This window comes from Anolis carolinensis, chromosome 5 (genome assembly GCF_035594765.1).
Source record: "Anolis carolinensis isolate JA03-04 chromosome 5, rAnoCar3.1.pri, whole genome shotgun sequence".
NCBI lineage: Eukaryota > Metazoa > Chordata > Lepidosauria > Squamata > Dactyloidae > Anolis > Anolis carolinensis.
In genome coordinates this window covers 99,432,515-99,449,786 of record NC_085845.1, presented here as the reverse complement: position 1 = coordinate 99,449,786, position 17,272 = coordinate 99,432,515, and the positions used below count along the sequence as shown (strand labels likewise).

Genomic DNA, 17,272 nt, shown 5'->3' with positions numbered 1-17,272 from the left:
CCCTCCTTGAGCCAGGGAGAGGTGGGTAATACATTTATTATTATTATTATTATTATTATTATTATTATTATTATTATTATTATTTTGTTATAACAAATTTCCAGAGAGAATATGTCACCAAGACATATGTAAACGTAGCATTTAAAATAGCAGCTATGAAGGAAATAGAGAGCATGGTGAATGCCTAGTTAACAAGCTATATAAACGAGCCATATGACACCCCCAACTGTTCTGACTTTGAATCCTTGGGATCGGTCCTCTCTCTCAGAATCAACTTGTTCCTGGACAGAACAATGAAACAGTAGGAAACCATAGTTGGTAATCTGGTTCTTATTTAAATGTATATGATGTTTTATCGTTGTATGTGTGTATGTGTGTGTATATATGTGTGTGTGTATATATATATATATATGTTTTAATCTGCTTATTGTGGAAATTTGGGCTTGGTCCCATGTTAGCCGCTCTGAGTCCCTGTGGGGAGATGGAGGCGGGGTATAAGAATAAAGTTCTTCTTCCTCCTCCTCCTCTTCTTCTTCTTCTTTAAGTCATGTTTTCATGCGTCTGATGTTGACTTTTGAAGTTTAGACAAATTGTGTTTTTAGTCAGAGAGTCTGACAGAATTGTCTGCCTAGCCTGTCTTTTGTATGTGTGGAGGGGAGGCACACATGTATTTGCGTGTATTTGATTCCCTTTTCTTTTATTATTTGTAATTCTTGCAGATGTCTTGTAAAATCATCCAGATCACTTCACCCTTCTTACTATTGAAAGCCATGTGTTATGACAAACTTCACTATTTTCGATGGTGCATTTGACTATGATATACATGCGATGTTATTGTATATAGTAAATAATATAGTATAGTAATATAGTAATAACAAATAAATAAATTGTATATTTCCCCCAACTAGTCTGAGATAAAATCTAAGGTTTGTTCTTTGCTTCTGACTTTTGACTTGTTGGGAGGGAACAACCCAAAAGGGAAGCTGCTTCCTGCTATCCAACACAGTAATCCCATTGCGCAATGAAGGATTTGTATTTTGTTTAGACCAGAGCTTTCCAAACATTTCATGTTGATGACACACATTTTAGATATACATTATGCTGCGACACAGTAATTTTTACTAGAAAGCCAAAGGCTGAACACACCATTTATAAGTGATACACATATATTGTCATTACAACATAAATTGTAATGACACAATTTCTCAACATATCTCATGAAAACCTTAGGGTATATATTTTAAAATATATGAGTTATTACTTATTTCACATAAGTGGTGCAATACACCAGCACACTGCAGCTGACAAACTAACATGTTGCAATACACAGATTGGAAAACACTGGTTTAGACTATGGATGGGCAGCCCCTAAGGGTTTAGGAGTCATTTTTGTTCCCCATCAGAATTTGGAGGGCTCCATCCTTTCTTGACCTCCTTGCAACTCCAGTTTCTAAGCAAGGTGATTTGCCATTTGTGTGTGTGTGTGTGTGTGTATGAGTCCCCCCTAAACTGCTTTATATTGGAATTAGCTGAGTTACTCACAAATTAGAAGTGAGTAGCTCATATAGCAACTTGCATAGCAAACCAGCACACTGCTCTTTTCTGAGAAAACAGGATTGTTACAGAACCCTGACTTCTTACATGCCTACTGTGTTTATGTTTGCTCTGCATTTTTCTAGTCACTCCAATCCCGTGAGCCAAAAATACAGGATATCTTTTTAAGCAGAGGATGCCCATGAGTTTCTAATAAAGTATTGCATTTATGTTGGCAGCTTAGATTGTACTCTGAGCTAGTGTTTTAGACTACTGTTTTGGAACAGGTTCTTATCTTTTAATTATGAAACAACCCCTGTAAAATAGAAAAAATGTGTTTTAGCTATATAGTTTCTGAATGACCTTCTTGAAAAAAATTAAAAGCTCAGAGCATGATGAGTGAATTTAAATCACAGTGATTTGCATCATTGGGGTTCATGGGCATAGACATTTTTAAAGTATTTTCAGCCAAACATGCTTACACCTCCCATTTTGAGAGAATATGAATTTATGACAATATTGAAGGCAGGGTCTGCTGAAATGTCTGAGGGATTTCTTTTTTTATTTTATTTTATTTTATTTTATTTCTTCTGAATATTTTAACTGTTTATTTTATCCAGGGCACCAGAGACCAAAACAGATGTGTCTGATAATTAGAAGCACAATGATGAAACAATTGTTTGGAATCATGATGACTAGTTTGTGTGCCATCTTACAGATCTAGTTCAGGGTCACTACTACAGGTGTTTAATTGCTTGTATGATAATAGGTGTGACCTACATTCACTGTTGCTTAATGCTTTGAAGTGCATTTTAAATGTTTTTTAAAATTTTTAACCTTACTAATAATTTCATTGAGCGTTTAAGTAGTACAGAGTGGTTTAAAATGATCTGTGAACTAGGACATGTTCAGTCACAATTAAATAACCAAAAGATCAGTATATGCTGATTAAGGACCCTTTGGAAAGCCATTGTTTCTTGAACCTCATCTTTACCAGCAGCTCTTAAAAGAATCAAAATTATAATACAGACTTGCACAACATGCAGCCCAGGGGCCAGGTGCAGCCCTCACAAGTGCGGCCCACAGAAGTTCTGAATCTTAGCCTTAGAGATATACATGTAGTGCTACAGCAGAGTAGCAATTCGAACCTGTCATTCGCTCCTCCTCCTCTATGCTTTTTCTTTCTGTGTTCACTGAAGTCGTACTTGGCAGCCCTCTCCTGGGCTTTTCAAAAACAGAACCATCCTTCTCTCTTTTCTCACTGCCTTGTCAAAAAATTCCTCAAAGGATACACTAACATCCATCCATCAGTCCAACCCCCGACACCTGGATGGAGTCTCGAACTCGTCCTGGCCCAGATCTCCGGCCTGCTGTTCGAACTACTAGCCTCCGCAGAACTTTGCTTCTTTTCCTGGAAGGTAGCGTTCCTAGTGGCCATCACCTCGGCTCGTCGCCCATCTGAACTGGCTGCCCTTCGAATCGACGAACCCTATCTTCGATTCCATCATGACCGAGTGGTCCTCAGGACGGACATCACCTTCCTTCCTAAAGTGGTCTCTGCCTTCCATGTTAATTAAGACATCGTCCTCCCTTCTTTTTTTTCCCAGAATCCAACCTCTCCACTTGAAAAAAGGCAACACCTCCTTGATGTTAGGAGGGCCTTATTGTTTTACAGAGATAGGACATGTCTTACCAGAAAGACTCCCAGACTCTTTGTGTCCTATGCCCCGGACAAATTGGGTAACCCACTTTCTTCTCAACGACTCTCTCACTGGATTGCTTCAACCATCAAACTCTCATACCAGATGGCTCACCACCCACTCACCCCCCTCGGTCAAGCCGAGGTCCACCAGAGCCCTAGCAGCATCTATGGCCTTCCTCAAAGGAATTCCCCTGGACTCTATCTGTAAGGCAGCCATATCGGCTACACCCCTTACATTTGTCTCTCACTACAGGATAGACTCCAAGGCCCACACGGACTATTCCTTTGGCAGATCAATTCTCTCTGCCTGCCTCCCATGAACATTTTCTTCTATGACACTTGTAATAACTCAAGGACTCAGTGTTACATTCTTAAAAGTTTATTGTTCTTTCGCCTATATGTCAATGTTGGCTGCACTTTCTTAAACCACCAGGCCCATGACTCCTCCTAGGATTCCTGTCAATCTCTGGTAATTCAACCTAAAAAAAAAGGAGGGTTACAAGACAATCACAAATTTGTGGTCATACAGGTCATTTGTTGTTCTCTCCGAGTTAAACATGTTTATCTATATTGTCATTATATCTCATTGTTATATTACAATCCAGGAGGTTCCCACTGAATTCCTCCTTCCATTCTATGTTTTGTTGGGGTCCCTTCTCATAGATTATGTTACTTCCCATGTTACTTGCCATGTTCCTCTAGGAGTTTGAATCTCCAGATATCCCTTACCTGTCTCCTTTGATGTCAAAAAAAAAAGGATACCTACCTCAATCGATTATTGATTGCGGCCTTTGCCGCCTTGTTATATGTTTTCAGTTTGTTATATATGCACTCTTAACTTTCTACTACCTCCCACTGCTGTGGTCTTATATCCATACACATTACTTGGGTCTTCTATTACGACCCTCTGTTATTTGCACTGTTTCTGTCCTATATGTGCCTTAATAAAACATATGTTTGGACACTTCATTTCTTGTTGGCTTGCTATGTCCCACTGGCCTGGACTTCAGCTTGCCAGTCTCCACTAGTGTGCATTCACAGAGTACACGAAGAAAAAGGACAGGTTGCTTACCTGTAACCATGTTTCTTCAAGTGTTACTCTGTGATTTCACACAATCCCACTCTTCCTCCCCTCTGGCAAACCTCTCCCTTTCCCGTTTCGTTTTGCGGCGTAGGAACTGGGGAGCGTGCACCCAGGGCCGGCTTCCATGCCCACTGGGGAGAGGGACGGGGTTACCACCAAAATTTAGAAAATTCAGCTTGGAAGACTTTCCGTTGGAGCCTGTGCAGACGCAGACATCTCCACTAGTGTGAATAACAGAGTAACACTCGAAGAAACATGGTTACAGATAAGCAACCTGTCCTTTTCGCCACTGGGGCTCCTACAGACTATCAAAAAAGGACCCCCCAATTTCCAATATATATCTATATATATAAAAGAGTAATGAAATTTCGGCCTAGGACAAAACAACAAAACTACACATCCCAGAAACACTAAACTTGGCAGCACAACCCCTCATCCATGCCTCTACGTTCATACAACAAAAAGAAAAGAAAAATAAAGTCCTAATCAGAGGGAGAGGAATAATTGTTTTTATCCAATTGCTGCCAGTTAGAAGGCTAAGCTCCGCTCACTTATGCATTACAGTAGAGTCTCACTTATCCAACATAAACAGGCCGGCAGAACGTTGGATAAGTGAATATGTTGGATAATAAGAAGGGATTCAGGAAAAGCCGATTAAACATCAAATTAGGTAATCATTATACAAATTAAGCACCAAAACATCATGTTATACAACAAATTTGACAGAAAAAGCATTTCCGTGTGTAGTAATGCTATGTAGTAATTACTATATTTACAAATTTACCACCAAAATTTTACAATGAATTTAAAACACTGACTACAAAAACATTGACTACTAAAAGAGAGATTGCGTTGGATACTCCAGAACATTGGATAAGCAAATGTTGGATAAGCGAGAGTCTACTGTAATATGAAATAATTACTGTGGTAGAATAATACAGAACAATATAATCTCTAAAACCAGGACAGTAAATAAAGAGCAACACTCTGACAGCAGGGAAATTGAAAGATCACAGGTTTGAATTGGGGGAGCGGAGAGAGCCCCTACTGTTAGCCCCAGCCTCTGCCAATCCTAAAGTTCCAAAACATGCAAATGAGAGTAGATGAATAGGTACTGCTCCGGCGGGAAAGTAACGCCGCTCCATGCAGTCATGCCACATGACCTTGGAAGTGTCTAAGAACAACACCGGCTCTTCGGCTTAGAAATGGAGATGAGCACCAACCCCCAGAGTCAGACACGACTAGACTTAATGTCAGGGGGAAACCTTGACCCTTTACCTTAACTACCACCAATTCCTCAATACTTTCTTTCCCATACCACCATACTTTGCCACAGCAATGTGTGGCCGGGCACAGCTAGTTTATATATATATTATACAGAAGAACAAGAAACAGAACCAATAAAAGAATATATGTTGATTTGGGCAAAAAATATATTCTTTTATTGGTTCTGTTTCTTGTTCTATTGTATAAAAATAATATATTTTGGAAATAAAAGAATATATGTTGATTTGGGCAAAAAAATGGAGCTCCTGGTGGCACATTGTGTTAAAGCTCTGAGCTGCTGAACATGCAGACCGAAAGGTCGCAGGTTCGAATCCAGGGAGTGGAGTGAGTGCCTGCTGTTAGCCCCAGCTTTTGCCAGCCTAGCAGTTTGAAAACATGCAAATGTGAGTAGATCAATAGGTACCGCTCCAGTGGGAAGGTAACGGTGCTCCGTACAGTCATGCCGGCCACATGTCCTTGGAGGTGTCTACGGACAACTCCGGCTCTTTGGCTTAGAAATGGAGATGAGCACCAATGCCCAGAGTCAGACACGACTGGACTTAATGTCAGGGGAAACCTTTACCTTAACTTGGGCAAAAAATATTGGAAGAGTAATTGATATTGACCAATGGGAAGGATCATGGCGAGTTTTACATGTTCTAGCAATCTTAAAAAAAAGGATTATAAAAAAATGGTATTTAACCCTACGGATACTAGTTACAATATATAAAACCAGAAAAGACATGCTGGAAATATGAGAAAGAGAAAGGTACTTTCTATCATATGTTATGGAACTGTAGAGTGAAGAACTATTAGAGGAAGATAATTAATACAATTAATAGTATTTTAGATTTAGAATTTACCCCACAGCTGTATCTTTTCACCATGATAGATGTACAAATCAATATGCATACAAGGAGAATAATTATGCATATGATTACAACCACAAGGATAGTATTGGCAAAGAAGTGGAAAATAACTGAATCTATAGTTGCCATCTATGATTGGCAACTGAAATTAAGAGAAGCCATGGAAATTGACAAATTAACTAGAACAATGAAGGCGAGCTCTCTAAGCGAGGTGCAAAAAGAGTGGGAGAAAGTAGAGAAATATTTTAAGAAATAAGTAGTATCGGTAAATAAAAATAAGCATTGGGTATTTACGTTTCTCTTTTTGCCAAATGAAATGCAAGAATGCTTAGGAAGAACCTCTACCCAGGCCTGTAGCGAGGGGGGGGGGGGTAGGGGTCCCCCCCCCCCCGAAAATTTTCAGGTTATAAAAAAAACCTGGTTTACTCATGAATTTTAACTGGTTAACCAAATCCCCATGCTAAATCTATGAGACGCAAAACATTAAGAGTCCCCCCAGGCACTATCTCAAGCAGATATTGACAGGTTTGTAGCGGGGGTGGGGGGTGCTAGGGGTTCAACTCCCCCCCCCCCCCCCCGAAATTTTTTTCTGGCTACGGCCCTGCCTCTACCTCAAAGGGAAGGAAGGAAGTAGTTAGTGTCTTTGCATTTATTGTTTAATTGGATTATGGTTTTTTTTGCTTGATTTGTGTGTGTCTTTTTTGTGTCTTATGGTGTTGTCTTTTTCTTTCTTTCTTTCTTTCTTTCTTTCTTTCTTTCTTTCTTTCTTTCTTTCAGTTTCCTTACAGAAAACTAGCTGTGCCTGGCCACGTGTTGCTGTGGCTTATGGGAATCATTTGTTGATCAGGTGGAATAGCAGTGAATAGCCTTGCAGCCTCAAAGCCTGGCTGTTTTCTTTTTATGGGAATCCTTGTTAGGTGAGCTGGAATGCAATGGAATAGGCTTGCTGCTTGGAAGGCTGGGTACTTGCATTCTAGGGGAATGGTTTTTTGGCCAGGTTGAATTGCACTGAATAGTCTCGCTGCTTCAAAGCCTGGCTACTTTCTATATAGGGGCATCCTTCCTTGGGCAAGTTGAATGGGATGGAGTAGCCTCGTAGCTTCCAAACCTGAGGGTTTTCTATCTAGGGGAAATCTTGGTTGTCCAGGTTGAACAGCACTGAATAGCCTTGCTGCTTGCAAGCCTGGCTGCTTTCTACCTTGTGGAATTCTTGGTTGGCCAGGTTGAATAGTAATTAATAGTCTTGGTGCGGCAAGTATGAATGCTGCAATTAGAACCTTGATTAACATTTAATGGCCATGAAGTTTTAAAACCTGCCTGCTTCCTGTCTGGGGGGATCGTTTGTTGGGAGGTGTCAGCTGGCCCTGGTTGTTTCCTTTCTGGAATTTCCCTGTTTTCAGAGTGTTGCTCTTTATTTACTGTCCTGATTTTAGAGATTATATTGTTCTATATTATTATACCACAGTAATGATTATATATTATATTTATAATCTGATATCTGCTTTGAACTGGATTTTATAAGGCCCATTGTACACAACTGTATAAAATCCACACTGAACTGGGTTATATGGCAGTGTGGACTCAAGATAATCCAGTTCAAAGCAGATACTGTGGATTATCTGCCTTGGCATTCTGGGTTATATAGGTGTGTGGAAGGGCCTTGAGTCTACAATGCCATATAATCCAGTTCAAATCAGATAATCTGTATTTTATAGGCAGTGGCCTGAGTGAAGAGGCCCTGGAGCCATTGGGGCTTAGTGGGCTGCTAGGAGACGAAGTGGGTGGAGCCTACCCTTCTTACTGGCAACAAGGGGAAAAACAGTTATTTCTCTTTCTCTAATTAGGGCTTTATATTTTTAGGGGTTTTTTTTGTTTGTTTGAAAGACATATTTGGATGACTATGTCTTTTGTGGCCAAATTTGGTGTGATTGGGTTCAGTGGTTTTGCTGTTTACTCCATAATAAAGTGCCACATTACATTTATATATAGATAGACTAGCTGTGCCCGGCCACGCGTTGCTGTGGCAAAGTGGTGGTGGTATTGATTAAAAATTGTTGTGTAATTTTTATTTGACGCTATTTGCATTTTTTTTAATTAATTTTATTGTAAGTTATATTTTTATTTATTATATTTTATTATTTTCTTGTATTATTTTTAGTTATTTTCTGTTATTATAGTATTTTATTGTATTAATTTTTTTAGTGTTTGTTATTTATTTTTTTTGGGTTGCTAGGAGACCAAGTTGGAGGAGCTTAGCCTTCTAACTGGCAGCAATTGGATAAAAGCAATTATTCCTCTCTCTCTCTAATTAGGACTTTATTTTTCTTTTCTTTTTGTTGTATCAACCTAGAGATGTGGATGATGGGTTGTGTTGTCAAATTTCGAGGTTGGGGGGCCTGTAGTTTTGTTGTTTTGTGGGTCGCCGTGATGCCATCACTCTTTTATATAGATAGATAGATAGATAGATAGATAGATGAAGGATGGCTGAAACTAAAGATAAAATTTAAAAATATTCCAGAGAGTCTGTTATGATTGAGCCTCATGGCTCTGTTACTGACAGACGTGGGCGTAAGACTCCTCGGGAGTCAGATACTCTCGAGGAGCGAGAGAGAAAAAGACTGCGAGACATATTTGCAGCACCATCTGACGAAGAATCTTTCGAAGGGTTTACGGAGAGAATGGAGGAGGGGCTGGTTAGCTCAGAGGAGGATGAGATGGATTGGACTCGGGTAAGGGAGGAATTGGGTGCCACTGGCCATGATGGGACAGAAGATGAATGGGGACCTTCAGGATTAGACCCATGGCTTAGCTGGAGGGATGGGACGGGATCCACAGCTGGAGATGCTGTTGGGCGTAGTCAGAGGTGTTCCAGCTCTGACGAGGAAAGTGATGAGGAAACGCCCGGGTTAAGGAGGACAGCTGACAGTGATGAAGATTTGTAACTGGCATAAAATGGGGCTTGGGAGCAATTGCAAATTGCGTCGGGCAAGGTAATCTGGGCAAACGCTTGGGATCCGTGTGTGTGTGGGACGCTTCCCTGAAGACTTGTGTGCTTTCCTGTGCTGAGACGTAAGTTGATTGGAATCCAAGGTCAGACGGCGGGAGGGATTGTGTGGGCATTTGTTTGTGCAAACCTGTGCTTACTCTTATTAGCTTGACCTTCCGTCGTCTTTCTGACGGACGCCATCTCCTGCTTTGAGAACCCGGACTGAACTGACCACGGCTTGTCTTCCCCCCTTCTTGGACTTGGAAAAACTACAAACGTCTGCTTCTGGCTTTGATCTACGGAACGGAACTGGTCTACTCTACTTCTGCAATCCTTGGCTGAATTGCTCGTGTTGGAGATCCTGTCTACTGTGTGTGTGTGGGAGCGACGCAAGTTACTCTAAGCACAGTGCTGGCAGCAGAGAGGAATCTGCTGCCAATTAGTTGCATTCTTTGTATCTTTTGTTCCTTGGCTTTTGTTCTGTTAATACCTAGGCTGAAGCAAGCAGTTTGTTTTTACCCGGATTAAACTCCGGTTTAATCCGGTTTATCTTTTGAACATTTACTTTTGTCCCTTTTTGCTACTAAAGGCAAAAACTGCCTGGCCCTTGTGTTTTTACGGGCATTTTTGAGTTCTGTAATCTAATAAACTCTGTTACTTTGAATCTTGTGGCGTTCTGTCTTTGACAGATTGCCCGACGCCCATAAAAAGTTTATTGCAGCAATAAACCCGTCAGGAAGACGATGGATGAGTTAAGAGCCAAAGTAGACCAATTGCAAACGGCCTTTACCGTAAGCCAAACAGCTTTTGCTGTGAAAGGACATGTTTTGACTCCTGAACGCTTTGACGGAACCAGGTGCAAGTTGCCAACCTTTTTGGCACAAGTGGAGCTTTATTTTTCACAGCTCAGTGTTCATGCTTTTCCTACTGACACTAGTAAGGTGGCTTTTATTTTGAGTTTGTTGACCGGTCCCGCAGGACAATGGGCCACTAATTTAATTTTGGGAAATGACCCAGTCAAGGACAATTTGAATAATTTCAAAAAGTTGTTAACTGATACTTTTGGGGATCCTCTCCGCACGGAGAACGCTGGGTGGGCTCTGTATCGGTTGAAACAGGGAAAGGGGACTGTTTTGGATTACTTAAATAAGTTTAACCTGTATCGCCACCAGCTGGATTGGGGGGAAAATGCATTCATGCTTTTATTTACTGCCGGGTTAAGTGATATGCTCCAGGATGAATTAGCACGCTTGGAGCCGGCTGAAAGCTGGGACGCCTTAGTAGCTAAGGTGCTGCGTTTAGACGCAAGGTTCGAGGCTCGTAAACACTCAAAAGCAATGTGTGCGCCACCCATGCATGTAACCAGGGCACCTGTGGTGATGGGGGAAGAGCCCATGGAGCTTGGGGTCTTTAAAAAACTGTCTACAGAGGAAAAGAGCCGTAGGAGGCAGCTGGGCTTGTGTTTGTACTGTGGGAATGCTGGGCATTTTGCCAAAAATTGTAATGTGAAACCTTCCCAGCTTTCGGGAAAAGGCCAGCCCTAGTGCGACGTGAGTCCAACGCACTAGGGCTCCTCAAGCAGTCAACTGAGGGGAGGAAGCATGTTTTCGTACCCATTACATTATCTGTTGGGGGAAGGGAACTTGTTTCTACTCTGGCACTGCTGGACTCAGGAGCTACGGTCTCCTATATAGATATTGAGTTTGCTAAGAAGCATGGCATTCCTAGAGTGCGCAAGGCATGCGACGTGTGGGTGGAGGGAGCAGATGGGAGACTGCTGGAGACTGGGGTGGTTAACCAGGAAACCTCAGCAGTAACGTGGGAGGTGCAGGGAGTAACGGGAACGTTTGTGTGGGATATTACGAGCTTGCCTAGATATGATGTGATCCTGGGGATGGATTGGCTAGCTGTAGTAAACCCACAAGTGGATTGGGCAACACGTAAAGTGATCTTAAAGAGGCAGGATTGTTGCACTTTAAACGTTACTCATGCTGATATGGAGGGAGTGCCTGCTGAGTATGGGGAGTTCTCTGATGTATTTTGTAAAAGAGAAGCGGACAAATTACCACCGCACAGGCCATATGATTGCGCCATCAAGCTGGCAGAAGGTGCGAAACTGCCAGCAGGGAGGCTGTATGCCTTGACTGTACCGGAAAGGCAAGCTTTGCGGGAGTTTTTAGATGAAAATTTAGCCAAGGGGTTTATTCGCCCATCTAGTTCTCCAACTGCGGCACCAGTATTCTTTGTAGCCAAAAAGACTGGGGAACTTAGGTTGGTCTGCGACTATCGGATCCTAAACAAATACACCATTCGGGATAGGTACCCGCTCCCTTTAATCTCGGAACTGTTATCAAGGGTGCAAGGGGCTAAGGTCTTTACCAAGCTTGACCTGCGGGGGGCCTATAACTTAATCCGTATACGGGAAGGGGATGAATGGAAGACGGCATTTAACACGTGTTTCGGATGCCACGAGTTCCGAGTCATGCCTTTTGGGCTTTGTAATGCTCCTGCGGTCTTCCAGAGGTTCATGAACGATGTGTTCAGGGACCTAATTGACCAATTTTTAGTGATTTATTTGGATGATATCTTGATTTTTTCTAAGGACGAGAAAGAACATCGTCAACATGTCAAGCAGGTTCTGCACCGACTGCGGGCTAATGGGCTTTTCGCCAAGGCTTCCAAATGCGTCTTTCATGTGCCTGAAGTGGAGTTCCTAGGTCATGTAGTGTCAGGTAGGGAACTTAAAATGGACCCACATAAGGTTGACGCCGTCAACTCATGGCAGGAGCTGAAAACTAAGAAGGATGTACAAAGGTTCTTAGGTTTCGCTAATTACTACCGGGAGTTTATTCCGAATTTTGCAAAGCTCACGGTACCTTTGACGCAGCTTCTGCGCAAGAAACAGCCATTTGTGTGGGGGCGGGAAGCTCACGAGGCGTTTCTACAACTTAAGTCTAGTTTTCAATCGGACAACATACTAACCCATCCTGATGTTGACAAACCGTTCGTGGTAGAAGCGGACGCTTCTAGCTACGCGTTGGGGGCTGTATTGTCTCAGAAGGACTCCTCAGGGACCTTGCGTCCCTGTGGATTTTACTCGCGGCAACTAACACCCTTCGAGCAGAACTATACCATATGGGAGAAGGAGTTGTTGGCGATTAAGGTGGCGTTTGAGGTGTGGCGGCACTGGCTTGAAGGGGCCCGGCACCAGATCGTGGTCAGATCTGATCACAAGAACTTAGAGCACTTGCAAACAGCAAAGAAGTTAAACCAGCGTCAAATCCGATGGGCTTTGTTTTTCTCCAGGTTTAACTTCAAGGTGCAGTTCGTAGAGGGGAAGGCAAACTTGCGGGCCGATGCTTTATCCCGCAAGCCGGAGTTTAAGACCAATGAGCAGGTTGTATGTCAGACCATCTTGCCTACTGCCTCTCTGTGTGTTGTAGATAATGAGCTCGGGTTACATGACCAGATCCTTGCGGCTCAGAGGGATGATGTGTGGACACAGGAGCAACTGATGCTGCTCTCAGCAGGTAACCGTACCATACTGCCGCATCTACAAGATCAAGACGGAGTATTGGTACGCAGGGGGCAGGTCTACGTACCAGTGGGGGCCCTCAGGTTGGAGGTGATTAGAGCCCACCATGACGAACCCATGGCTGGGCACTTTGGCAGATTCAAGACCGTGCAGCTCATTACCAGGAGCTATTGGTGGCCAAAGATGCGGCAAGACATTCTGCGCTTTTGTGACAGCTGCGCCGTTTGCCAGCAGAGTAAGACGCCTGTTGGGCGCCCTAGAGGGTTGTTGTCGTCTTTACCTGTTCCGGACAGGCCATGGCAAATCATTTCCATGGATTTCATTTCAGATTTGCCTAAGTCTGGGGGTTATACTTGTATTTGGGTGGTGGTGGATTTATTTAGTAAACTGGCTCATTTTATTCCTTGTTCAACCATTCCGGCGGCCCCTACGTTGGCCTTACTATTTACTAAGCACATCTATCGTTTGCACGGAGCACCCGAGGTGATTATTTCAGATAGGGCTCCGCAATTTGTGTCACGCTTTTGGAAACATTTCCATGAGTGTTTGGGGACTAAGTTAAACGTTTCTTCAGCTTTCCATCCGCAAACGGATGGACAGTCGGAACGGGTTAATGGGCTCTTAGAGCAATATCTGCGTTGTTTTTGTTTAGACCAACCCACGGCTTGGGTGAAGTGGCTACCGGTGGCGGAATTTGCTTACAACAATGCGGTGCACACATCTAGTCAGCATACGCCGTTTGAGCTAACTTATGGTTTTCACCCACGGGGAGGTGTGGCGCCGTCGACCAATGTGGTCTCTTCGGACCCTGTGTACCGCTCTACGGAAATGGCTGCATTGCATGATGTTGCCCGTCGCTTACTGCTGGAAGCTAAGGCAACGCAGAAGACTCAGGCTGACCGCCACAGGCAGGCAGGGGAGGAGTTGGAAGAAGGGGATTTGGTGTGGTTATCTTCCAAACATATTAAACAGGCTGGGGGAAAGTTTGCGCCTCGGTATTTGGGTCCCTTTCCTATCGTTAAAAAGATTTCTTCCGTTGCGTTTCGTTTGCGTTTACCGTCTAGTTTAAAGGTCCATCCAGTCTTTCATCGTTCACTGTTGAAACTTGATACCTCTAGTCGTCGTGGTGCTATAGCGGAGGGTATCACTGCCACTTCTCCGCCATCGGGGGAGGAGGCCTTTGTGAGAGGGGATAGTGTTATGATTGAGCCTCATGGCTCTGTTACTGACAGACGTGGGCGTAAGACTCCTCGGGAGTCAGATACTCTCGAGGAGCGAGAGAGAAAAAGACTGCGAGACATATTTGCAGCACCATCTGACGAAGAATCTTTCGAAGGGTTTACGGAGAGAATGGAGGAGGGGCTGGTTAGCTCAGAGGAGGATGAGATGGATTGGACTCGGGTAAGGGAGGAATTGGGTGCCACTGGCCATGATGGGACAGAAGATGAATGGGGACCTTCAGGATTAGACCCATGGCTTAGCTGGAGGGATGGGACGGGATCCACAGCTGGAGATGCTGTTGGGCGTAGTCAGAGGTGTTCCAGCTCTGACGAGGAAAGTGATGAGGAAACGCCCGGGTTAAGGAGGACAGCTGACAGTGATGAAGATTTGTAACTGGCATAAAATGGGGCTTGGGAGCAATTGCAAATTGCGTCGGGCAAGGTAATCTGGGCAAACGCTTGGGATCCGTGTGTGTGTGGGACGCTTCCCTGAAGACTTGTGTGCTTTCCTGTGCTGAGACGTAAGTTGATTGGAATCCAAGGTCAGACGGCGGGAGGGATTGTGTGGGCATTTGTTTGTGCAAACCTGTGCTTACTCTTATTAGCTTGACCTTCCGTCGTCTTTCTGACGGACGCCATCTCCTGCTTTGAGAACCCGGACTGAACTGACCACGGCTTGTCTTCCCCCCTTCTTGGACTTGGAAAAACTACAAACGTCTGCTTCTGGCTTTGATCTACGGAACGGAACTGGTCTACTCTACTTCTGCAATCCTTGGCTGAATTGCTCGTGTTGGAGATCCTGTCTACTGTGTGTGTGTGGGAGCGACGCAAGTTACTCTAAGCACAGTGCTGGCAGCAGAGAGGAATCTGCTGCCAATTAGTTGCATTCTTTGTATCTTTTGTTCCTTGGCTTTTGTTCTGTTAATACCTAGGCTGAAGCAAGCAGTTTGTTTTTACCCGGATTAAACTCCGGTTTAATCCGGTTTATCTTTTGAACATTTACTTTTGTCCCTTTTTGCTACTAAAGGCAAAAACTGCCTGGCCCTTGTGTTTTTACGGGCATTTTTGAGTTCTGTAATCTAATAAACTCTGTTACTTTGAATCTTGTGGCGTTCTGTCTTTGACAGAGTCATTGTTTTTTGTTTGTTTGTTATATGATGGTTTGAGAGGATGTGCATGGCAGGCAAAATGTCATAAATATATACAGTTGCCCGTCCACACCTGTGGATTTCACTTTAATTGGTTTCATTATTTGTGCGTTTGTAGCTACTGCTTAACTAGCTTGATCTTCTAGTCCCAACCTTTCTGCTACTCCAACACTGTCCTGTTATCAGCACCAGTCTCTCTTTGACTTTCCCATTGAAACATCATCAAAATTTTAAAGTACCATAATCTCTCCCCATTTTTCCACATTCATTTTCTGGAACAGATCAGTGCCCTTTAATGAGATCTTGATGTAAAAATGCAGGAGAATATGAAAAGGCTACCTCCTTCCAATATGTCTTTATTACCTGAATTAGCATCTTTCACAACCTTGTAATTAACAAACTATCACACTCGAAACATGAACTAAAATAAACTGAAATTCTCATAGTTATTTGCATTCATTGAAAACTCCTGATGGTGACATTAATAATTTGTATTTTCCCCTCCTCTCTTTCCAATCCTAGGTTCATGTACTGGACAGATTGGGGAGAAGTGCCAAAGATAGAGCGTGCTGGGATGGATGGGTCAACCCGCTCAATTATAATCACTGCAGACATTTATTGGCCCAATGGATTAACCTTAGATTATGAAGATCAGAAGCTGTATTGGGCAGATGCCAAACTGAACTTTATTCACAGATCAAATCTAGATGGAACCCACCGGTAAGAGTTTTAATTGTCATTTTTAAAACATTTACTTTAATTTATTCTTTAAAAAATGTATGTGCATCATAAGGAAATCATGGCTGTTAACTGGTATCAAATGAGTTTAGAAAGATACTTTTGTTTTTACCTGCAGAGAAAGATCAAATAGCTATTTGCTGAGAATCTTAAAGAGAAACTTCTTAACTGTTTTATTCAGTAATGTGAGTTCTTTAATCTTCAAAAAATTCTGTTCTTCAGAGGCATCTCTACAATCTGTATTTGATTGAAGCACTCAAGCAATGATGTTACTTTTTTCTCAAGTGTGTTTGAAATCCCTACTTTGTGTCAAAAATATTTGTATGTATGTGAACGTATGTACACACATGTATGTACATTGTATGTACATTGTGATGGGCAATTTCTCAAGAAATGCAAGATGAAGTCCAGGGGTGTATCATTCTATATCCCCTCTTTCTCTAAGTGTAATGAAAAAGGCTAGCCATAGCCATCGCCATTTTTTTTATCTGTCTTTCTCCCAGATTAACACTTCCTGTGTATGTTTTCATGGGAAATGAATTGGACCTAAGTAGATATGCATAAAATTGCACTCTGAAAAATATATAGGCCATTGGCAAACAAGTGAATATGTAGACTCATCTAAAACAATCATGTCCATACTGAGATGGCTAAACTATTATTTTCATTTTTCCTATGTTTAATACTTGCTACTGTATTTGTATGTCATCTAGAATGTTTTAGGCAATGGGTACCTCATACATGATGGTAAAGTGTACTAAATGTAGGATGATTATAGAAGCATCTAAGAAACCGAGTTTTAGGTGGTTTTAAAAAATTTTTAAAATCTGGATTGAAGTAGAGAAGCAATTTAGCTGTATGAAAATGCCCTTACACTCCATATGCTGACAGTTGATTAATGAGCGAAAGAAAGTAAATGCTCCACTTAATGTTCTCTCTATGCTAAGAGCAGAGCTATATGTTATGGGTACTCTTCAGAGTGGCCTTCATCTAAACCATATGTATGGCCATGTGAAGAAAATTATATACTACACATTGGAAGCTAAGGGTGATTTCCCATTTAATTCTGCAATAACCATCGTTTACAGAATTATGTCTTTATTCACTTTGTTTTTGACAGGGAACGCCCCCCCCCCCACCCAAATTCACTGGCAATTAGCTAATTGTTATTTTAAAAATCTCTTTTTGCTC

General features: G+C 42.4%; 1 protein-coding gene across 1 annotated transcript in view; it reads left to right on the top strand.

Moving 5' to 3' along the window:
- Positions 1-17,272, top strand: part of lrp6 (LDL receptor related protein 6) — a 92,935-nt gene that overhangs the window by 20,244 nt on the left and 55,419 nt on the right. The window contains exon 3 of the mRNA XM_008111369.3: positions 15,866-16,063. Coding sequence (XP_008109576.1) covers positions 15,866-16,063 — 198 coding nt within the window. The remainder of the gene's footprint in view (positions 1-15,865; positions 16,064-17,272) is intronic.